This window comes from Balaenoptera borealis (assembly GCF_965194805.1).
Source record: "Balaenoptera borealis genome assembly, chromosome: 1".
Lineage (NCBI taxonomy): Eukaryota > Metazoa > Chordata > Mammalia > Artiodactyla > Balaenopteridae > Balaenoptera > Balaenoptera borealis.
The window spans coordinates 175,477,217-175,500,069 of record NC_138860.1 but is presented as its reverse complement, the minus strand read 5'-3'; the positions used below and the strand labels follow the sequence as shown (position 1 = coordinate 175,500,069).

General features: G+C 56.7%; 1 protein-coding gene across 3 annotated transcripts in view; it reads right to left on the bottom strand.

Annotated features, from left to right (window-relative positions):
* The window catches only part of MYOM3 (myomesin 3), a 46,753-nt gene extending 24,149 nt beyond the window's left edge, over positions 1 to 22,604 (bottom strand). For 2 of the 3 annotated variants that reach the window (XM_082397848.1, XM_082397849.1), the window contains exons 1-15: positions 22,450 to 22,604; positions 19,932 to 20,110; positions 19,562 to 19,642; positions 18,679 to 18,838; positions 17,801 to 17,958; positions 13,996 to 14,091; positions 12,279 to 12,367; positions 10,502 to 10,546; positions 9,882 to 10,022; positions 8,203 to 8,364; positions 7,433 to 7,574; positions 6,259 to 6,458; positions 5,518 to 5,571; positions 5,005 to 5,132; positions 2,045 to 2,228 (exon numbers count right to left, since the gene is read on the bottom strand). In XM_082397848.1, coding sequence (XP_082253974.1) covers positions 2,045 to 2,228; positions 5,005 to 5,132; positions 5,518 to 5,571; positions 6,259 to 6,458; positions 7,433 to 7,574; positions 8,203 to 8,364; positions 9,882 to 10,022; positions 10,502 to 10,546; positions 12,279 to 12,367; positions 13,996 to 14,091; positions 17,801 to 17,958; positions 18,679 to 18,838; positions 19,562 to 19,642; positions 19,932 to 20,065 — 1,774 coding nt within the window. In that variant the 5' untranslated portion in view covers positions 20,066 to 20,110; positions 22,450 to 22,604. Of the gene's footprint in view, positions 1 to 2,044; positions 2,229 to 5,004; positions 5,133 to 5,517; positions 5,572 to 6,258; positions 6,459 to 7,432; positions 7,575 to 8,202; positions 8,365 to 9,881; positions 10,023 to 10,501; positions 10,547 to 12,278; positions 12,368 to 13,995; positions 14,092 to 14,606; positions 16,123 to 17,800; positions 17,959 to 18,678; positions 18,839 to 19,561; positions 19,643 to 19,931; positions 20,111 to 22,449 lie in introns of those variants that run through there. The other variant, XM_082397850.1, reaches the window with a different exon arrangement.
* Between the last annotated feature and the right edge of the window lie 249 nt (positions 22,605 to 22,853).

The window sequence follows — 22,853 nt, the reverse complement described above, 5'->3', positions numbered from 1 at the left end:
GATGGATGGGGATGGATGAATGGATCAATAGACTAATGGATGGATAGGTCGATGAATAGATGGATAGATGGATGAAAGGATGGATGGATGGATGGCAGATACAGGACCTGCCTAGTTCTCTTTTTACTTCTCAAACTCCTTACACATCCTTTTGTGGCTCCCCCTCTTTCTTTTGTCCCCAAATGTGGGACTCCTCCAAGTGTCTGTTCCTTGACTTGCTCCATTTTTCTCCTCTTTTCTCATCTCAAGTGTCCACCTATTCCCATGTCTTCAACCCTCACCTCTCTGCAGGTGACTCCCCAGGCTTTACCTCCAGGCTTGCTCTCTCTCCTGAATTCTAGAGCCTCATCTTCCATTTTTCCCTGGACACCTCTCCTTGTGTTCTGGTGGTGCCTCAAAGTCAACAGGCAAAGGCTGAACTCAGCATCCATCCAACATAAATCCAGTAACTACTGAGTGCCTGCTCTGAGCCAGGCTCTGCATTTGGCCTGGGGGAAGTACTGAGAAACAGACTTGGGGTCCTGGGCTCAGGAAGGTCCTGTCAGCAACTTCAGCCTCTCAGGTTGAAGACAGTGTGACAGTGGATGAAGGCTGGGTGGTGGGAGAGGGTAGTAGGAGGGCACTCAGAGGCCCCACGTGTCCAAGAGACCTGATTCTACCCGTAGGCAAGAACTTGAGCTGAGGGCATCCACGTATGGAGTAGTACTCACCCACTAAAATCATGATTTCAAGACCTGAGGATATGTTTGTGGCGTAATGTTAATTTTAAAAGGTAGAATGCAAAGCTCTACATGTGGTTTGATTGGACTTTCAGAAAGATGCATTAGCATGCATGTGTCAAAGGCCAGAGGCCCAAGCACCTAGATGCTCACAGTGGTTACCCTTGGTCAGCGGAATCCTGGGGTGGAGGGAATTCTCTCTCTCTCGCTTCTTTTGTATTTTCCCATTTTTGTACAATAATTTCACTTTCATAATACAAGTAAATGCCTTTTCTTTTTTCCTCTCCTCCCCTCCTCTCTCTTCTTTCCTTCTCCGAACTGTACCAGAACCTTGCCCTAAGGCTGCCTTGTGGTCCAGAGACTGCCCACATCCAATCACAAACCACTCACTGGCCAGGCCCCTGAGTCAAGACTAAATGTTAACCAGACCAGAATTAAAGAAAAACTCCATTTGCCCATCAACCTATTTATACTTACTATGAATATATATATATATATATATATATATATATATATATATATATATATATATATTTCTTTTTCCTACATTATTGAAACAGTACAAATCTAGGACTTTGAAATCTTCCCCAAACAGGCCTTGCAGCATATCAGGCTCTTCTCGGACGGGCAGTGCTGCAGCTGGGTTCCTTAAAGGACTAGTTGGTGATGGCAGCTGCAGGGAACCTTCTGATCTTATCAGAATCCAGAGGCCTCAGAGGAGAGAGGGAACCCCGGGAAGTCAGGACCAGGATGGAGCTGCCGCTGGGAGACTCAGGAAGGAGCCACAGGTGGGGGCGATAACCAGGCCTTCAGAACAATGGGTTTGGCAGGTGAGGACACCAAGGTTCGCAGCTCAGAAATGACCTGCCCAGGCCCACGCTGTGCTGCAGATGAGAGGGGTCCCACCTGGTGAGGCGGAGCTTGGGGTGGGACCAGGGAGAGGGCCGGAGGCCTGCCCAGGGGCTCACTCCTGGCTGCACAAGGTGGGGTCAGGCCCTGGTTGGAGACGTTTAGAACTGAGGGACCACTTGGTCACACTCAGATCCTGTGCTGGACCTGGCTGGATTCTGCAACCTGTGAATTGTTGATCTAGAAAAAACGTCTATACTTTCAAGAGCCTCCTGCCCAGAGAAATGTATCAATAATTCTTGATGGTCTAAAACTTTACAGGCCTGTGATCATGTTGCTTTTCAGCTTCGTGACAGGTAGAAGTGGTCAAGGACAGAGAAATGCGCACGGCTCTGTCCCTGCAGCCATGGGGTCCTGAGCCCTGGACGCTGACAGCCTGGCCTGGCCTGGCCCCATCTCCTGCGTCACACAGGTACCTGGCTTCCCCCTCAAGGCGATGGGCTCGCTGGGCTCCGAGGGATCGCTCATGCCGTGCTGGTTTATCGCTCGCACTCTGAAGACATACGACTTCCCTTTCTCCAGATCCAAAAGGGCGAAGCTCGGGGATTTCACAGGCGTTTCTGAGTTGATGGCCTCCCAGGTGCCACTACCTATGACCGACTGTGACAAGGGAGAGAAACTTGCCTTTGGTTAAGTGGTTGCCTTCCCACATGTGCTCTCACTAACTTCTATCCTTGGCCCAGGCTGCCCCTCAACACCTGAACTCTGGATCCACCTGCCTCCGTGACGTCTCTACCTGGATGCCCATCGAGCATCTCGCATTCAACAGAACTGACCCTGGAACTTGCCCCCATGCCAATGCAGCCCACACCGAGTTAGTGGCACCCGTCCTTTCAGCTGCTCAGGCCAGAACCCTGGGAGCCATCCTGGACTCTTTCTCTCATTTCTCATCCCCCGAAGATGCTCTGTCAACAAACCCAGTTGGCTCTACCTTCAAAATTTATCCAGAGTCCAACCATGGCTTATCACCCCCATGCTCCCCTCCACAACCCTGATCCAAGCCACCATCGTCTCTCGCCTGAGTTATCTTAATAGCCTCCTAACTGGTCTGCCTGTTTCTACCTTTAACTCCCTTCAGTCTTTTCTCCAACTGACAGGCAGAGGGGCATCCTTTTACAACACAAGTCAGATCACATCCGTGTCTGCCCAGAACCCTGCCAAGCCCCGCATCTCCCTCAGAGCGAAGTTCTCCATGGCTTGACTCCTGCCACCTCTCTGGCCACATTCCATGCCCCCCTTTGCCCACTCACCAGGCTCTGTGTCCCCCTGCAGTTCCTTGATGGTGCCAGGCCCAATCCCTGCCTCTGGGCCTTTGCACTTGCTGGTCCCTTTTCTTGGAATGCTCTTCCCCCAGAAATCTCTGGTTTGCCCTTTATTTCCTTTGGGTCTTTACTCAAAACTCACCTTCTCAGGGTGGCCTCTCCAGCACCCCCCCCCATATGAAAGGTCAGCAGCCCCTCCCTCAACACTTCAAATCCCCTCCATGCTTTCTGTCTTTCTCCTAAGCTCCTACCATTAGCAAATGTGCCAAATACTTTTCGGATTCATCTTCTTTGTCATCCATCCCCCACTCCCTACTCCAATCTCAGCTCTGGAGGCAGGAGTTTGTCTGTTTTATCCACCACTGAGAACAGTACTGACGCGTGAGAGGGGCTCAGTCTATGTTTGTGGGATGAATACATGAGTAAATGGATGAATTCTCACAAAACTCTGCAAAGTAAGGGTTAATTTCCCCACCAATGAAGAAATTCAGGTTCAGGAAGTTTTGGTAACTTGGCCAAAAGTCACACGTCTAATAGCTGGCATATTTGGTATTTAAGCTCAGGTGTGGGTACCCCCCAAACCTGCTACTCTACACAGCATCGGGGGCCCCAAAGGCAGCCATAAATCCTGTGTCTCTGGGTAGATAGAGGGTGAAGAGCCGAGGGTGATGCAGGTTAATAAGGCACCCAGAGGCCACTTCTGCTGAGTCTGGGTGTGAGAGTTAAAACCTAGAAGCCCTGGGGGGACCCACTGACCCTGCCCTCTCTATGCTTTTCCCTCCCAAGGCCCACCTGGCTGTCAGTAGCCTAGAACCCAGGTAGGCTAAGAAATCGCTACAAAAACCAAGGAACATGGCTGAGCACCACCCACTGTGTGCCAAGTTCTGTTCTAAGTCTTGACGTGCTTTAGTTAATTTGATTCTCACATCAACCCTATAAGATGTACAATTATTATGTCTATTTTATGGAAGAAGAAACTGAGGCACAGAGAGATTAAATTTCTTGCCCAAGGTCACACAGCTAGTAAGTAGCAGAGACAAGATTAGAACCCAGGCAGTCAGACTCCAAGGTCTTAACCATTATACTCTATAGCCTCACAAAACAAATCCTCCATTATCCATAGCTTTCCCATGTCAGAGAAATAGGATCACCTGTGAATGTGCAGAGAGGCCCATCTGGACAACGAGAGCCAGAGACTCTTCCCTGGAACATTTTTATTCCTTGATTCACTAAACCTGTACTGCCCACCTGCCATGTGCCAGGCACCGTGCTGGACCCAGCGAGTAATGAGAAGGTAAACCTGGTGTCTTCCTTTAGGGGGATCAGAGGCAAGAGCATCTCCTTGGGAAGGGTTTACAGTCCCAGGGCTGCGGGCCCTGGCTATGTGCTGCTTTTATTTCGTCCTCCCGGAGTAGGGTCTCCATTCTCTGCTGGAGGAAACTGAGGCTCAGAGAACTTAGCAAAGTAGCTCACACAGCGGAAGTCAGGATTGGGATGGATCTTAACACCATGCTGTTTTTTACTCTGCCACGATGCCTCCCCTCCACTGTGAAATCCAGTTCACATGAGCTGCCCCCCTCCCCAGTCTCCCGCCCCTACTCTGCCCCCAGGGAGAACTGCCTCCTGGTGCTACCCGCCTCCACCCCCCATGCCCTGTATGTGCTGTCTATCAATGACCCTAGCAGGTGGGCACCATCCTGACTTCCCTCCCACCCTGGCCCTGGCCAGGGTTAGGTGTTCGACCCAATGTGTGACCAGATGCCAGACAGACTTGGGTTGGGGGTGTACGCAGGAAATGGTGGATCTTACTGTTGTTACTGTCTGTGTCTCTTAATTTTGTGTATTTCCGTGAACAGCTTCCGGAACTGCCATCAGTAACTGGCCTCTCGGGGCTGGAGGTAACCTCAAAAGGTCATTTAATCCATTCCCCTGCCTCTGTGCAGGGTTATGCTCAAGTCTTCCAGGCAGGAAATTCTCTTCTCTTCAGGCCTCCCCAGGGGGCAATGCCGGGGTCTCCCAGCGCCTCCCTGAACACCCCCCCCCCCACGTCCTGGTAACACAGCATGTCTATTTCTCAGGCCGGCCTGGGGCTGGGGCCCTTGGGGGCTCTGTACCTTCTCCAGGAAGTACGTCAGTGGGGCTTTGCCCCGGGGTCTTGGCTCCTCCCATCCCAGAACCACATAGGCCTCGCGGATCTCGCTGGCGTGTACATTGGTCGGGGGCGAGGGAATGGTCACGAAGTCTGGAAGCAGAGCCGTCCAGGGGCGGAGATGTGTGGGCCATCAGAGACCCCGAATCTCAGCCCCTCACTTCACTGAGGAGGGAACTGGGGCCCAGAGAGGGGCAGGAACTTGCTCCAGTCACCCAGCAAGGCTGGGCAGAGCCAGGGCCAGAACCCAGGTCTCCCCACGTCCTGCCGGGACTTTCCCCGACGTGTACTTCCTCGGCGAGGGGCGCAGTCGCCCACCAGAGAGTCTGGCCCCTCAGCCTGGATCCTACCCGCGCTCGCCTCCCCACACCCTGCACACGACAGCTTCTGCCTCTGGGTTCAGTTTGTGGCCCAGAGTTTCCAGAACCGCAAAGGGGGCTGGAGTCTTGAGACAAAGTGTCAGGAGGTTCACACGTACCTTCAGAATCATCTGTGCTGACCGTGATCGTTTTTCCCATATCAAAGGGGATCTCTAGTGGGGAGAAGGGAACATGTTAGGGGAGAACTAAGGGGTGCAGGGTGTGTGTGGTGGGCGGGGTCAGCAGGCGACAGGGAAGGGCCTGCCCCACTCTGGGTGCTGATTCCTCCCCGGCTCCTGGCCCTGGCCTTCCGGCCCCTCACTGTGGGCACTCAAGCAGGTCCATCTGGGCCCCAGCGATCTCAGGGGTCCAAAGTGTAGCACTGCTGCTCTTGGACCCCAAAGATGCTCTGTCCTCTTGGGACAAAGAGGGACAGAGAGAAGTGATGGGGTCAGATCCCTAGGGCACAGCAAACCCAGATCAGGCTGGCTCCTCAGGGCTGAGAGGGCTGTGTCCCCCCCGCCGTCCAGGCTGGGGGCTTCTGAGGCAGGACGGTCTTCCTCCTTCAGATTAAGGGCATCTGAAGAGGGTGCTGTGGTTTTACCCCAGATTAGCATCTTGTGTGGACAGGTTTGTGTTTCTTACATCAGACGAGCTGTACCTTCCCCCTCCAGCTAGGGGTTGCTAAGGACAGCACTGTGTCTCCTCCATCAGATTAGGGGTTCCTGAGGGCGGGGCTGTGTCTCCCCTCCTGGATCAGGGCTTGGCATGGGGGCTGTGCGCCTGTCTGCTGCGTGAGGCAGTCCTGAGTATGCCCTGACTGATGCTCTGGAATGTCCCTGCAGGGCCTCTGTGCCCACCTGTCTTCCTCCGGGCTTCCTCAGGGTCGCCCATGGCAACCGGTTCCGAAGCCTTGGAGGGGATGCTGCCGCCGGCTCTGCTGATGGCTCTCACCCGGAACCGATAGCTCTGGCCTTCGGCGAGGCCTTGGATTGGGCACCGACAGGTCCCGCCGGGGGTCTGGTGGCAGAGCACCCATTGTTCGGACTCGCCCTGGCACCTGTGGGAGAGAGGCCCCGGCTGCAGCCCCTGCCCACGACTCACATCGCCCCAGTTTGAGCGTCTTCCAGGTCCCTTCCCCCGCCCTGGGCTGCCGGCCCAGCTCATCTCTCTCCATTTAAAAGCCCGGCTCCAACCTCGGGCCCCAGGAGGCCTTCTCACCATCCTCCACCAAGCACGGTGCTAATCAAAATAGCTAGTGCCTTTCATGGAGCTTTCCTGCGTGCCTGGAGCTGTGCTGTGTCCCTCCACACCCGTTATCTCGTTTAATCCTGACGGTCCTCACGGTTAGGTGTGATTACCTTCACTCTACCAACAGGATCCGCGTTTAGAGAGTGAGATGACTTGCCCAAGGTCACACGGCTTGTGAGTGGGCGAGTTAGCCTTTCCCCCGAGGGCTGTCCACTCCCTGTCGGAGTGCATTCCAGAGTGACCCTCGGAGTCTGGGGTCTCTGCGCCCCCCTGGGTGCCACTGTCCTCAGTACTGGCTGGATGGGGCCGCGTACCTCAGTTTCCTCATCTGTAGAATGGGGCACTAGAGAGTCCCCCTCCCCCTTAGATAGGGATTGTTGTAAGGATCCGAGTGGCTGGATTAGGTTACCTCCAGCTAGGGCCTCGGAGCCAGCGGCAGGTGAAGGAGGTGGGATGTTCTGGGCCTTCCCTTTCCTGGTGTGCCCCCTCCCTCCCGCGTCAGTGCTACTCCGTCTCCGTCACTCAGGGAGGACAGCCTCCACACGTGCTCAGGTTTCAAGCACTGATGTTTGCCCCTCCCAGTGTCAGCTCCTGCTGTAAAGGGTCTAGAGGGCAGCGGCTGACTCCAGGGGCGGACACCCTTCTACTGCCCCTAAATAACACATCTACCTCCTGCCCTATTCCAAGGACAGGCATGGGGGTCCCTCTTTCCTGTGGCCCCCACTCTTATCCTCACAGAGCCATCTACCCCCATGGGCTCTGCCACTGAAGAGACCGACTCACAGCTCAATGGAGTAGCTGGTGATGGCGTTGCCACGGGTGTCGCTGGGCGGGGTCCACGTCAGGGTGAGGCAGTCCCTGTTCACGTTCAGGCATCGAACATTCAGGGGGGAGCCTGGAGCCCCTGGCTTCTCGGCTGCAGCATCTGAAGCCCGGGGTGGGCGGGGGTGGGAAGAGAGTGAGGGGGAGGCTCTTCCAGTGAATGTCCACTTGGCGACAGACCCCCTCCCATTCTCACCCCTTGTCCTCTTCTCATTAACCACCCCCCAGGGGCTCAGTTTGATCTTGAGGAGCACGACCTGAATAACAGCCTCTTCCTTTCAAACAACAGCATCTGGGGGTAGGGGGTAGGAGGACTGTTTATTAGGGGCCCATTCTATGCCACACACCTGAATGATTGGCATAATTAATCTCTGAGTCCCGGCGCAAACCCCCATCTTACAGGTGGGAAAACTGAGTCTCATAGAGGAGAAGTGAATTACCCCAAATCACCCAGCTAGTGAAGTGGCAAAGCCAGGAGACAGAAATCAACCAGGACTAGAATGATCCCAGCCCACGATCAGCCCTCCCTCTCCAGCTGTCTCCGCGTCTGAGACTCTCAGGCTGTGTCCCTTTGGAGGGTCATGGGATGCACAGGGATTCTTAGAGAGACTCTACCCCAGCACCTCCAATATATAGCATGGAAACCGAGGCCTCAAGGAGCAGGGACTCACCCAAATGTCCCACAGCAAATCAGTCAAGGCAGAGCCCCGGTCCCTCACCGCCCCCCTCACCTCTCACAAACACATAGGCCCTCTGCTCCCGGAGCCCAGAGGGCGAGAGCACCTGGACCGTGTAGAGACCCTCGTCCTCCTTGTAGGCGCAGGACACCTTCAGGGACGCCTGGCGGTCTGCGTAGAGCATCTGCCGGCGGCTGGAGGACTTCAGCAGCCTCCCTGCAGGGGGAGGGGTCCAGGGTGAGCTCGTGGGGGATCTGGGCCTCACCTGGGAACCCACAGATGCTCTGGGGGTCTAGGCAGAGGTGAGCTTGGCCTGGCTAGAGCCTGAGGCTCTGCTGGGGAGCTGGGGAGGGGGTGGTGACCTCTAGGACTCTACCAAGGTGGCCTCTGAACTTTCCTCTGCAGAAGGTTTGAGGCGGGGCGGGGGGGGGGGGGGGGTGGGTGGCAGGGCCGGGCCCAGGGAAGGGGCTGGGGCTTCAGTGAGGTAATGAGGGTTCAGGGAAGTGGTCGGCGGCTCGGTGAGCGGCTCGGTAAGGAGTTGGAGGTCCTGTGAAGAAGTGGGAACAAGAGAGATGGGGCCCTGTGTGAGGATCATGGGCTCTTTGGGATGCTGGGGGCTTGAGAAAGGAGATGGGGCTCGGTGGGGAGGAGTTGTGAGCTTAATGGAGGGAGGGGGGCCTGTTGAGGTGGGTGAGGACTCAGGAAAGGGGTAGGGGACTTACTGAAAGAGTTGGGGTGTCAGTGAGGCAGGTGGGGACTGGGCAGGTGGGACCTTAGTGAGGGCGAGGGGAAGGGGCTCTGGGGCTCTAGGCCTCGCCCTGAGGTCCTGCTGTTGGACCATCCTGCTCCTTGTGCCACGCGAAGGCCCCTCCCTCCTGTCAGCACCTCTGTTCCGGAAGACCTACAGGTCTGGGAAACCTCTCGGCCTGTTATCGCAGCTGTTTCTCAGGGCTCGTGGCTTTCCCACTCCTCCGCCTCAGCCCCCAGCAGGGGCAGCTTCCCTAGGCTCAAGCTCTGTGGGGTCAGGGGGCTGTGCTCCTGGCCCTTTGGCTGCAGGCCTGGTCACGAATGGGGCAGGAGGTCCAGCTGTTCCTCTCCTCCCTGGCTGACCGGCCTTCCCCAGCCCTGGTCCATGACCCGCCCACCACCCCCAGCATCTTCCAGCTCACGAGTAGCAGTTATGTACCTGCACCTCCAACCCTGACTCTGAAAAGCCCAAGGCAGTTGTCACAACCTGCCCTGACCCTCCTCAGGCTGACCTGCTCCTGGCCTTGGCCTCTGTTCTTGTTGCTTCAAATGTCATCACCTACCCCTAGGGTGCTGATGTCGAGCCCATAGATGTAAAGGGCTGGGCTGGTGCCTGGCCAACCACAGGCTCTCAATGGGCAGTGTGCAATTGTGTTTTGGCTTCCTGCTCCCTCCCGGATGGAGAGCCGTTTGAGCTCATGCATGTCTGTTCCTAACCCTGCCCTGGCACCCAGCACAGGGCCTGGCACCACGGGTGCTCGGTGACACTTTGCAGGGTGACTTGATCTGAACCCATCTGGCTGTGCTCTGCTTCCCTCTACCTCATTGGCACCCATCGCCCAGCTTGTACGAGTTAGGGGGTGGGCATAGCTGAGTTCCTCTCTCCACCGGGGGCCCCAGAGGTGGGGGTGGAGCCCGGGCTCTAGTCCCTCTCTGGCTTCCACCTCTGCCTCTGAAGGTTAGGGGCCAGGACTAGGGGTCCTCACCATCTCGGAACCACTGGATGTTCTGCTTGGCGTCTAACACATCTTCCGAAAATAGGCAGGACAGGGAGAAGGATTCCTTCTCACGGGCGAAGACTGGTTTCAGCACCGACGTGAATTCCACGTTGGGGCCAAACATCAGTCCTGGGCGGGAACAGAAATTTAGGGCAGAAGTCTTCTGAGGCTGCCAGCCTAGCCTGGGGCTTAGATGGGAGTGAGGACCCTTCTGGGGTGTCCCCACTCCTCTGGGTCAGGATTCACAGTTTTGCAGGTGGTGTTAACAAGGAGAAGAGGGGGCCTGATCCTGGGGGCCAGGGTTGGGGAAGAGATTTCTCTAGGTGGGACCAGATGAGCTGAAACGGCAAATACTGGTTTGTCTTTTTGGATTTGCCTTTGTCATTCAGTTTTGGCCACTGAGAGTGCAGCAGCTGGAGGCAGCTCTGGGGTGCCTAGGGACCCCAGAAACCAGTCTACAAGTATTAACAGTTTATAGGCAAACCACCCGTGGACATCCCTTTGTGGGCAGTGGATGGCTATATTCTAAAGGGGACTGTTGGGGGCCCTGAAGAGGAGCCCCAGACACCCTCCTCCCTGAAGGCCCATCCCTCCCCCAGCCTCCTTACTTTTAAAGATCTCCGAATCGAAGCCAGCATCCTTCCCCAGGTAAGCTGAAAACCCAGAGCAAATGGAGTTGGAGAAGGCTCAGAGCCCACGTTCCTACTGGATTTTGGAGGCATGGCCTTTGGGCGTGGGTTTGAATCCTGATCTGGCAGTGGCTCCCGCTTCGGCTTGGGGAAAGTTTCCTAGCCTTTCTGTGCCTCAGTTCCTTCCTGATTCCTCCCTGATGGAGGTGGTGGTGGGGTTCTGAATACATGAGTTCACATGAACAAAGCCCTCAGCAGGAGCCTGGCATACAGTCGGTGCTCAATAAATGGTGGTTTCCTTCCTTTACCCAAATCCACCGGCAGAATCACAGTCCTGCAGGTGGAGCCTGGTCAGACTGGGATTTCTGGTGGGTCCAGGGCAGCGCTAAGAGAGCCTCCTGGAGGCTTCAGGGTGAAGTCCAAGGTGGTGTGGACACGGACCACCAGGGGATAGTGAGAACAGTTTTTATTCACATAGCGTGTACCACGTGCCACTTATTAACTCGTTTAATCCACAGAAGCCTTGTCTGTTGTTGTCATTATTATCCTCTCATACAAATGAGGAAACTGAGGCATAATCACCTAGCGAGCACCCCAGCAGCCTGAAGCCAGGACATGACACTGGTCCCTGGGATGGCCTTGATGGAGGAGGGATGGGGATGTGGATGAAAGGATGGGAAGGATGGGCGGACAGAGGAAGGCAGGGCCCAAGGGCCCGACGCCTGACCTTGCAATTGACTCTGGGCACTGCCTATAGGGACGGCTCAGATTCCACCCAGAGAGCCTGGCCTGGCAGCGGGGACAGCTGCCTCCCAAGAGCTATTTGGGGAACAGGGCAGAGGGGTAGAGAGGCTGTGAAGGACAGTTGAACAAGGTCCGATGAGAGGCTGGGAGGTGAGAACTAGACTCCGGCCTGTCTGCTGCCGTGTGTGTGTGTGTGTGTGTGTGTGTGTGTGTGTGTGTGTGTGTGCGCGCGCGCGCGCACGAACTCACACACGTGCAGCTTCTCTCTCGGGGCCCTGAGGGCAAGGCCTTGGGCTCAGAGGTGTGGCCTCCTGGGCTGGGCTTGGCCCTGGCCTTGGGGTCGGGGGAGGGAGGGTTAGCCTTCCCCCAAGAGCCTGATCCAGCAAAGTTTTACCTAAACCATCTCATTTAATCCACAGGAGTATCTGAGGGAGGCAGTCGGATTCCCCCTTTGCAGGTGGGGAGGTCAGGTAAGTGAGATGGCACCCAGGCTCTCACGGCCAGTCAGCGCCAGAGGCAGCATGTGGACTGGGGTCTGGCAGATTCCTGAGCGTCTCCTCTGCTTCATGCTGTGATTAACCTCCAGGAGGCACCTGAGCCAACTGGGGAACATGCACCAGAAGCCAAAAGGGGCCGTGGGGGTCAGGAGGGGAGTTGGTAGGACTCGGCCTTTGCCCCTGAGGACCGCTGGTAGCCAGGCCGCCCTCCCAGGGGCCCTGAGCTGGATCTGGACCGAAGCCCAGCTCGCTGGGATGAGCATGGTCTTTGGGGACAGGCAGGTGGGGTCCCCTTGAACAGGGATGTAGGTTGTACAGTCTGAGGGCGGAGACTCTCACTTGCTCTGAAGGCCCCGGGGAGCGGGAATCCCGGGGGCTGCCCTGGTCACCTGATCCCAGACCAAATACCCCTGGGCTGGGGGTCCCTCCCCGAGTCTGACGCAGACTCATGTCCTCATCTGCTCATGTGGGGCTTGCTGTGGGCTTTCTGGCCTGTTGGTGACGGCAGGACTCACTGCGGACAAGGACTTTGGCGAAGGAGGAGGCCTGGCCGTAGGCGTTCTTGACCATCACTGTGTAGGTGGCTGCGTCCTCAATGGTGCATCTGGAAAGGAGGGAGGGAGAAGTTCCCCCCGAGACGGCTGGGCTCCACGGGAAACTCAAGTCCCCGTGCAGGTGGGGTGTGGGGGGAAGGCGGGGCTTAACAGGAAGGCCTGGGGGAGGGCTTTAGGCTCTAGGTCAGGGCCTGCCTCTGAGAAGCTGGGGGCCTTTGGGCTGCCACTGTCCCTCTCCACGCCTCCAAGTCCTCCGCTGAAAATCTCGGGACGTAACACCAGCCTAAACCACCTCGGGGGAAAGTGCTTTGAAAATATGATTGTTATCAGAACACTTAAGCTGAGTGACTTGTCCAGAGTCCCAGAGCAACTGGAACTCAACCCAGCTTTGAGGTGACGAGCCCTCTCCCAGGCACGGCCTCTGGCCCTATCAACACCTCCAGAGCAGAACCCTGGAGCAGTAGTTGCCCCAGGTACACTGCCAGTCTGCGCCAGAACTGGGCCGGATGCCCAGGGGTTCTCAACCGCAGGCCTGGGTCTCACCACCAGCCAGGACTGCCTTGTCTTGTTCCCAGTGGAGGCTTGGGCCAGCTCCATCCCAGGGGCACCATGGTGGCAAAGAGGGTAGATGGTAGGACACAAGTCACACATCCAGCCCCATCAGCAAGCAGAGAGGCCCCTTGGTGCCCCCTCACCTCCCCTGGCTGCTCGGGGCAGGAATCCCTCTCGTTTCAAGGGCCGGTTCCATGTGTCCCTCCAGGCTGCCCAGCCCTGCACGCTCTCCCCGACTGTGCAGCCCACGGGGCACCTCCCTTTGTAGCCTTGGATGGTCAGGTATTTATGTCCGTGTAGCCTCACTTTGTTTCTCGAGGGTCCTGTTCACATTTGTGTCTCTGAAGCCCGAGTTGGTTGAGATGGAGGGTTTGGTGTATTGGAAAGAACCCAGATGGAGAGAACTGACTCAGACCCAGGCCCTGCCCTGTACAAGCTGCGCAAGACACTTAATCTTTCAGAGCCTCAGTTTTCTCATCTGTAACACGGACAGAACAATGCTTCCCGGCGTTGTTGAGAATGGTGGTGGGCATTATCAACCATATGTGTAAAGCAGCAAGCACAGGCCTTAGCACCCGGAGGAATTCAGCACCTGGCAGCTCATACGAATAATGCACACTTCGGGGCAGACGGTACTCATATTCTCCCTCCATACATCCTGCCTCTTCTTTTAAAACCATGCTTGAGACTCACCACCTCCTGAAAGACCTACCTAATTCTCTCCTTCCAGCTGCTTCCCCTTGCACGTGTGTGTGTGTGTGTGTGTACATGTGTTTTCTCTCCTCCAGCCAGGAGCTCTCCCCGCACGCCTAGCTCAGCAGTCATTCAGTCCTTGCTGCTAGCCTCTGAGTCCAAATTTCTCACCGCATATTCCAAGGCTTTAGAATCACATGGGGGTGTCTGTTAAATACAAATGCCTGGGCCCCACCTCAGACCAATTTAACCTGACTCTCTGGGGGCAAAAGGAGGGTACATCCCACAAATCAGTATTTTAACAAGCACCCCAGATACTTCTGAAGATGAGGCTGACTTGGTTCATAGCTCCGAGGAAGGGTTTGGACTCATTGCTCTGGCCGTGGTAGTGCTAGGACTGGGGGCCGTGGATCTCTAGGGTTCATGGTCTTACCTCCTAATCTCCAGTGTCAGCAGCCCATAGTTATTGGTGATTCGGTACTTTCCGGCAGGGAAGAGGCGGAGATCAATTCGCATGTCATTTTTGTACCTGTAGAGACACAGTGGTCTGTGGAAGGCAGTGTGATTCTGTGTGGGAAGGATCCCGAGCCTCTCAGACCTGGATTCCAACCTCGGCTTTGTGCTGCTTACCTGTGTGACCCAGGGCAGCACTTTCACTGCTCTGAACCTCAGTTTTCCTCATCTGTGAAATGGGAATAATAATTGCACTGACCTTGTAGGGTTGTTGTGATGATTAAATGGGATAAGATACGTAAAGCTTGAAGGCTGTACATATCACTGGTCCCCAACCTTTTTGGCACCAGGGACCGGTTTTGTGGAAGACAATTTTTCCACAGACAGGGAGGGGTGGGGAGGGGGATGGTTCAGGGGTTGGGAACCCCTGCTGTAGATGCTCAAGGGTTCATTCTCTTCTGGAGGGTGAGAAGAGGGAACTGTAATTAGGGGTATCTGCCCCTCCCCCTACCAGTGGTATCCCCCAAGGACCAGGCCCCAGCTTTTCCTTCCTCTCTGAAGGGGGTACCAAGGAAAGTTCCCCATCCCTACCTTCTTGTCAACCCCAAGGACAGCAGTTCTTGATCTCAGTTCTTGTTAAAATCACCAGAGGAAGCTTTAACAGTCTCCATGCTCAGAGTCTGAACGTAAGCCTTTGAGAATTTGCACCAGAAACTGCTCATTGTTCTCCAGTAGCCATTCTCCCTCTTATTCTAAAGTAAATATAACATGTTTCTTAGCCTCTCTTTCTGCTAGGTGTGGCCATGTGACTAAACTAAGTCTTGTCAGCAGAAAGTAAGTACAAGCTTCTGATGACATCCTTTGCCCCTTTTCCCATCATCTTTCCCTCCATTCTGTGGCAAGAATACGGCCATGAGGGCTGCATCTCGAACCGGGAAGGCCTGAGCCCTGAAGCAGTGTGAGGGAACAGGCCTGCGTCCCTGAGGAATCTGTGGGTGGAGTTGCCATAGCAGCCCTATCCTGTCTACATCAGACATTTACATGAAAGAAAAAAAGATCTATCTTATTTAAGCCTTTAAAAAAATCTCCATGCCCAGTCTGAAGCCCAGGTCAATGAAATCACTTACAAGAAATGTAAGTGATTCACTTACAAGAAATGCTTACATTTCACTTACAAGAAATGCTCAGTTTGAATGAATGCCACCTGGGCATGGGACCTGGGTATCAGTAATTTTTAAAATTTCCCAGGTGATTCCCGAGCATGGCCCCGCAGATCGCCCTGCCCGGCTGTACCCTGGATACTTCCTTTTGTTTTCTGTGAACTCTGGGGTCTGGTTTTCTCTGCCACAGGCACTGGACAATGAGGTGGCCTTGTGTCTGTCCACAGCCCACTGGGGTATGTTCTGGAGGCCTGAGGAGTCGGGGCTAGCGAGTGAATGTCTGTGAAAGTTAACTTGCTGTGTGACCTTGGGCAAATCAGTCCCCCTCTCTGGGCCTCTGTGTCCATGAGAACTTTGCATGAAAAGTCAGCCCCAGTGGTGGTTGAGGTCAAAGAGGAGGCCTTGGCCAAGAGAGGGCACCCCAACCTCAGTACATCATCTTCCTTGGACAGCCCCTGCCCCGTTTGTCTCCATGGCAACCAAACAGTGCTGTGCCCACGCCCCACTACACAGCCCCCAGGCTGTGACCTCTTCTGAAAGGAGCCCAACTAAGTGTCCTGTGGGGAGGATGGTGCCTAATCTGCATGCCCAATCTTTCCACGTCTCCCAGGTCTGGGGGCCAAGGTCAGCCCCCCCAACCCGCCAGCTGTCAGGAACATTCCAGACAACTCAGCCTGGCCAGCTTTCTGCCTTTCCCAGAAAAAGCAGCAGCTGCAGCTCTGGGCTCGACCTGGACAGCCAGAGACCTGAGGTCTCATTTTGCCTCTCTCTGGGCTTCAGTCTCCTGCCTGTACGGCAGGCCCTTGAAGGATGAGGCTGAATGGCAGCCAATCATAAAACAGCATTAAGTGAGACAGCTAAGGCGAGGCACCCAGCCTAGAGCCTGGCTCAGAGAGGCCCACATAAAAGAGTGAGATTTTTATTATTTTTCTAGGTTTATTTTTCCCCTACATATTCTGGTGTTTTTTTCCCCCTCCCCACCCCTTTATTTTTTTAATTTTTAATTTTTTGGCCATGCGGCTTGTGGGATCTTAGTTCCCCCACCAGGGATCGAACCTATGACCCTGGCAGTGAAAGCGCCGAGTCCTAACCACTGGACCGCCAGGGAATTCCCCATATTTTGGTGTGAGATTTTACTTTTGAAGGCTACTTGGCCTGGGAGAGTGATTCTGACATTAATGAATTGTGGCCAGGGCCCACTTCTGCAGTGTAAACATAGCCAGCCTGGGCCTTGCCTAACTCGCCCTGAAGTTGCTCCTGCATTCAGGAAGTGCTCAATATTGCTGAATGAATGGACTCGCCTGACAAGCCTGGGCAGCCAGGATCTTCCTGCTGACCGGGGGGGCTGGGTCTCTACCAGGGCCTGGGCAGAGCTCTGGAGGCCAATCCCAGGATGATGTGTGGCCCTGCCGGAGGTGATTGATGACGGGAAACCAGATCCCAAAGCCAGGAGCCCCGGGGGCCACCTGAGTCCCTCTGGCTGGAGGTGGGCCTGGCCTTGGCCTCTGCCACTTACAAGAAATGCTCAGCTCCTTGTTGTGGCAACCTTGCTGGCAAGGGTGGAAACAAGACTCCCTCCCAGGAGGCTCCCATGCAATGCCTTAGATGTGGGCCTCAGTGCCAGGGCAGGGCAGGGCTTGGCTGCCAGGCCAGGCCAGCTGAGAAGCTGACCCCCACTTAGCCCAGGCTGGCTGTTGGGAGCAGTCCTCCTCCCGGACTGCCTTGGTCCCCAAGGAATTTGAATGAATGCCACCTGGCAATGACCAGCCCCAAGGCCACCTCCCTCAGAACACTTTTCTTGATTGCTCTTGGCCTAAGCTCTTTTTCTTTCTCTGACTTCTGAGGCATTATATATGCTTTAAGGAAAGAAAAAAAGAAAAACCAACTGTAATGATCACTTTCCTACTCTCTCCTACTCTCCACCCCCACTTCCCCCAGGCCCATTCAGGAGGCTCCTGCCTCTGCCTGCCTCCGCCAGCAAGGCTTCGACTCTGTGGTTCTGTTACGTGTTCATTCCCAGGAAAGGCACCTCCTGCTTTCCCAGCACCTTTCAAGTTCTGAGGGCTTCCACGTTGTCGTGGCATTAAATCCTCACCACGTGCAAGCCAGACAGGAGGTCTTCAACCCATTTTACAGAACAGGAAATGGAGGCAGGACCAGAGAGGTTAAGAGCCATAGTTGAGACCACACACCAAGTTGGCAGAGAGAGAGCGAGGCCTGGGCTCCTTCTCACTGCGGGGCCCCCACCCTCCCTGCCTCCCCCCATCTTCCTGCAGCCCCAGAGATGTCCAGCTCAGAGCAGCTGCCTTCACATGCCACCAGAATCGTATTTTTATAAGCGCTGACTCCCCGGGCAGCCCAGACTTCTAGCCCCAGGCTGGCTGGGAGGCAGCTAAGAATAACCCCTCCGGAGCCTCCCCAGCAGCTGCTGCTCTGTTTGGGGCGGGCAGAGCTCGGGGTCTGTGGGTCTGCAGCTTTTCTAAGGTGGCAGGAACTTCTAGGGGAGGGGCCGGGTCCCTGGAAGGGAGGTGTTGGGTGTAAGGAACTCACACTCAGGGAACCCCCAGAGGCCCAGAGCGTGGGGGCAGGGCAAGGACCCCTTCTCTCCTGCCCCCGGGGACTTACCAGGTGACCTGGGGTGGAGGCGAGGCCTGCACGGTGCAGGTCAGTAGGACCGTGGTGCGCTCCCAGACCGCGTGGGAGCGCAGCGGGATACAGAACCAGGGCCCGCGTCCGGAACACAGCTCCCTCAGCTCCTTGGCCTCCCGGACCTTCTTCTCTGTCTGGAGGCGGGAGGGGGCCTGTGACTTCTATGAGCCGGGGCACCACCTCTCCCCCGTTTTTGCTGTTACCTCCCCCCCCGCCCCCCCCCCCCCGAAAACCCAGGCTCTGGAGTCGGGCCCACGTGGGCTAGAGCCCCTCCCCCACCAGCGGCTGAGAGGCAGCGTGCCACAGAGCGCAGGGCGTGGGGTCAAGGCCAAACGCTGCCACTTACTAGCTGTGAGACCATAGGCCAGTCCTCCATTTCCTTATCTGCAAAATGGGGATGATAATAATATTCCCCCACCCGCCTGTGGGGTTGCAGTGAGGATTAAATGAGTTAATATGCGAAAAACATAGGCACTGATAACACCCATGTAAGTATTACAACTATTGTTGTCCTGCCCAAGGAGGGGGTATGGAAGTGGCTTCAGATCCCTGACATTTGTCAGGAGTAGCATTCCCTGAGGGTCTTCTGTGTTCTAGGCACTGGGAAAGTGACTTTATCAGCCTGATCTCATTTACTTCCCACCTCGACACCAAGCATTGGTACCACATACACCCATTTCACAGATGAGAAAACCGAGGCTCAGTTAGAATTATTGCTTGACCAAGGTCACGCAGCTAGAGGGTAGGGGCGCTGGGATGTCCAGCACTTCTTGCGAAGGGGGTAGGTCGAGTTGGATGGCATGTGATGGGTCTCAGTTTCCAGGGCCCTGGAGGCCCCAGCCCATCCCTCTCACCTGCCATCTCAGCGCCTTCTGGTCTCGCCTCTGGCGCAGCAGCCACCGGGTCTGTAGGAAGGCGATCTCCATCTTCTCCCACTCATTGCCGAAGCCCACCCGCTTCTGCCCTCGCTCCTCCAGCTCCACGGTGCTGGTCTGGCGCCTCAGCTGGGCCTCCCTGCGGTGACGGAGGCTGTCAGGGGTGGAGACCCTGGGGGTGGTGATGTGGGGATGCCCTGGCCCTGCCTTCCCCAAGCTCAGCACTGCCGGCCACACTTAAAGCTTCTTGAGGACAAGGGCAACTTCTAATCCTCTCTTGCCTCCAAAATACCCTGAGTGGGTCCGGCTTTTAGAAGGTGTGTAATGAATATTATTGATACAGTTCATAAGGTTCTTTCACAAACCATTGTTCCTCTTGTTTTCACTACAAGCAGGTGGACAGGTCTTAGTCTCCCCATTCTACAGGGTAGGGACCTGAGGCTGGGTAACTTGCTCCAGGCCAGCCAGGACCAGGACCCAGGCCTCCTGATGCTCCAGGGCTCAGAGGCCTTCCCATCTCGGGACTCGTGTCCAAAATTTGGGCTGGTTTCCTTGCTCCTCCTCTCCCTATCCCCAGCCTCCTTCCCCGCCATGGAAGCCGGATGGTGGAGTACAGACCCCCACCAGCCTCTCCCTCGGGGATGGTCCCTCACTACTGCCTGCGGGCTCATCCAGAGGGTGGTGCAGCGGGCTTTGTGGTCGGTCAGCCCCGGGCTTAAACCTCTGACTAGCCGCTTACTCTAGATGTGTAACTTCGGGCAGGTTCTTCAAGCTGAGTGTGGGAGCCCAGTGGGGAGGCAGAGGACTGGACAGGATGACCTCTTCCCAGCCCAGGGCTCTCTGGAAAGGTCACCTGACTTACCACGATGTCTCTGAGGAGGCCGTCAGAGCCAGGGCAGCTGCGAGGGCGTAGTCTGCCGCGCTGAACTGATCCTCTTCCTCGCTGCCCCCGGGAAAAGAGAGTTCATGGCTCCTGCAGGTTTGGCTGGGGGTCTGGCTGGGGGATCCACCTGCCTACCTCAGGGCACTAGCAGGCACAGCTGTGCCTCTCTCCTCACACCGGGTCTCAGAAAGCAGGGCTGTGCCTGTCTCCTCAAACTGAAGTATACAGAGGTCAAGGCTACGCCTCCCCCCGCAGACTGGGGCCTCCAGAGAGCAGGGCTGTGCCTCCCCGTCAGACCGAGGGCCCTGGGGGAAGGGCAGGGGCTGGGGTGGGTCCCCGAGGCTCCCACCTGCTGCGGAAGGTCCATTTCCGCGTGGAGGAGCCCATCTGCAGGCTGTGTTGCCGCGCCTCCTTCTGTTCTTCTTCCTGGCGGTGTTCTAGCCTGTGCACCGCCACGGCTTCGGGTGCCCGGGGCTCCCCCATACCTCCCGGGCTCTGGGGCAGAGTTATGGCTGCAAGAGCGACAACCTGCCGAGCCAAGGTGCACGGTCACTCCACCAGGCGTCCACCCAGCCCTTCCCCGTGGGGTCCGCCAGCATCTCTGGAGGTTTGCCGGTAGGGGTTCTCTCTCCCGTGGGCAGACGGGGGAGCTCAGGCCCGATGGGGGGGGTCCCGCGGGGTCCCGCCCCAGGTGACAGAGGCAGGCTTTGCGCTCTCAGCCTGGCTTGTCCACCACTCCATGCGCTGCCCCAGCGGCCCCCGGCTTCCACCGGCACCTGCCCCCCTCCCCCGCATGACCTGGGCAAGGCCCTCCCTTCTCCGGGTCTCAGCTTCCCAGACGGTGAGGGATTGGGCACTCTGATGTCCAGGACATGGAGAGGCAGGCGAGGAGAGTGGGGGACCCCCAGCTAGCTAGCTCTGGGTTCTTGCACTAAATTCCTTCCCAGATCTGGGGTGCGGTGTCACCACCAGGCCTCTGAGGGCCCTCTGATACTGAAGCTCTAGGATGCCTGGTGGAACCCCTGGAATGGCTCCCAAACCTTCTCCAGGTGGGAATTCGGGGGCAGGCCTCTGACCTGGGAGGCCCTGATGTAGACCCTGGGCATGGAGGCGGAAGCAGAAGCGGGGACCACCCCCTCAGCCCTCTCCTGTCTGCTTCTATGAGGTCCGGCTCTGCCCTGTCCCTGCCTCTCCCTCGGGGCCTGCCGGCCACGGCGGAGTGTGTACGTGCGGTCTGTGTTCTGACCGGGGTGTGAACTCGCCCGTGGGGGACCATTTCTCTAAGTCCATGATGTGTGAGGTGGGCCCGCTGACCTCATCAGAGATCCTTGGCCTAAAAGGGCCTGTTTTGGGGTGTCAGGGGGCTCAGGCTGCCAAGGGTCAATTTTAGTGGGATTTGATCCTTCCGGTTCCTAAAAGTTTGCTCCCTTTGGGTATCCACAAAGGACACCCAAGGCAGACTGGGTTACTGCAGAGTGTCCTCCGGGACCAAGGGCTGCCCGTGAGGCTTCTTTGGCCTCCTGCAGTGACCTCGGCTGAACACAACGGGACAGTCACCCCTTGGGCTTCGCATCCGGCTCCTCCTGAGGAGGAGGGTCTGCCTGCACCCAGAGAATGACTGGCCTGCTCTTTGTGTTCCTTCCTCCTCACGGCCCAAGGAGAGAGCCGCTGGGTACCACCCTGCGCAGGGAGGCCCCCGGCTTTCCTGGGACACACGGCCCTGGCCCCAGCAGCTGAGGGTTAACGTTCCCTGGCATCAGCTGCTGGCTCCCTTCCCCGAATGCTCTGTTCCTGATTAGCGCAGCAGGACGGGCCTGGCGCTCATCCCTGACCTCCAGGGCCGCCTGCAACCAGACCCCTGGCTTTAGTGGATGAGCCATCGATTCTTTTTAAAGCACTGGCTGAGGCTAAGGATTAGGCAGCAAGGAGGAGATCGCAGCTTCCTAGTCCTGTCTCCAGAGTGCTGTGTGTGCCTGCTGCGGAGGGGTCAGCAGTGTGCGGTTGGCCAGGAAGGGAAATCGTCCCCCCTGCCCTCCCCAGAGGGTGCAAAGCCGCGGGCCAGGGGTCCTGCTGTGTGGCTTTCCCCACCCACTCCACTTTCCTCCCCAGCCTCGGTCTGTCTGCCGCCCACCCCCAGCCCTGCCCCGCCCGGTCCCCTGACGGCATCCCTCGGTGAGAAGGGGCAAGGAGGCCTCTCTTATTCCTCAGGAGTGGAAGAGAAGCGCACCGAGCCACAGTGACTCAGAGCCCTGATGGCAGAAAGCTGGGTCCTGTGGGTGGGAGCAGAGACACCGCCTGCCCAGGCTGGGATGTGCTCCTAATGCTCCCCACCAGCTTCCGAGGCTGGAGTGCTGGCCTCGGTTTCGTACCAGTGGGCCCAGGCTGGATGAACGTCCTCCCCGCCTCGCCATGCGGGCCCTCCGGGCTTGCCCTCATCCCCCGCCTGCCGGGCCGGCCAAGCAGGGCTCCGCCAGGACTGCTCTAGGTTTGCTGGACCTGCCGGCCCACCCCGGTCCTTGCTGATGCCTGATTCCTGCAGGAAAGCCTCCACTTCTCAGGGCATCCCCAAATGATGTGTGTGTGCGTGTGTTTTGTAGCTTTCACATCACAGAAGGCTCAGCTCAGAAGACCCAGGGCCACACAGAACAGTGTGATGGCGCAGAGATTTTTTCTAGAATCCCCTCTCATTTCCACTTGGGGTGATACCTAAGCATATGTATACTTTTTCTTTCCAAATCTCCCAGGATCCTTTCCCAACACACACGCACACACACACACACACACACACTCCACTTGCCAATGGAAAGCTGAGGGTCTCATTATCTGGAGGTCTCCCTCCCCACCCCTGATCCCTGGAGGTGACTCACAGAAGCAGCCGTGCCCACTTAGGTGTCTCTGGGGAGAAGATTCCAGAGGATGAGAGGGTCCTTGATTTCTTCTTGCCCTGGACTCAGCGGGGACCGGGAGAAGAATGTGATCTTGGAGCCTGCATGGGCCTTAAATATAGCAGCTCTGAGGCAGTGTGATGACAACGGATGAGAACTTTGGGTGGGGGGGGGGGCGACAGAGGGAGGGGCCGTTCCCTGGGTCCAGCATTGCCAAGACGGCAACAGGTGGAGCTGTCCCCACCCCCACCTCCTCCCAAAGAGAGCTCCTCCCCTCGGCTCCATCCCTTCCAATCCAGCTCTAGCCCCACCGCCGCTGCAGTGGAAAGGAGCTCATAGCTCAGGCCTGACTGCATGGAAAACAGATCAGGGGAGGTTTTCTCAGC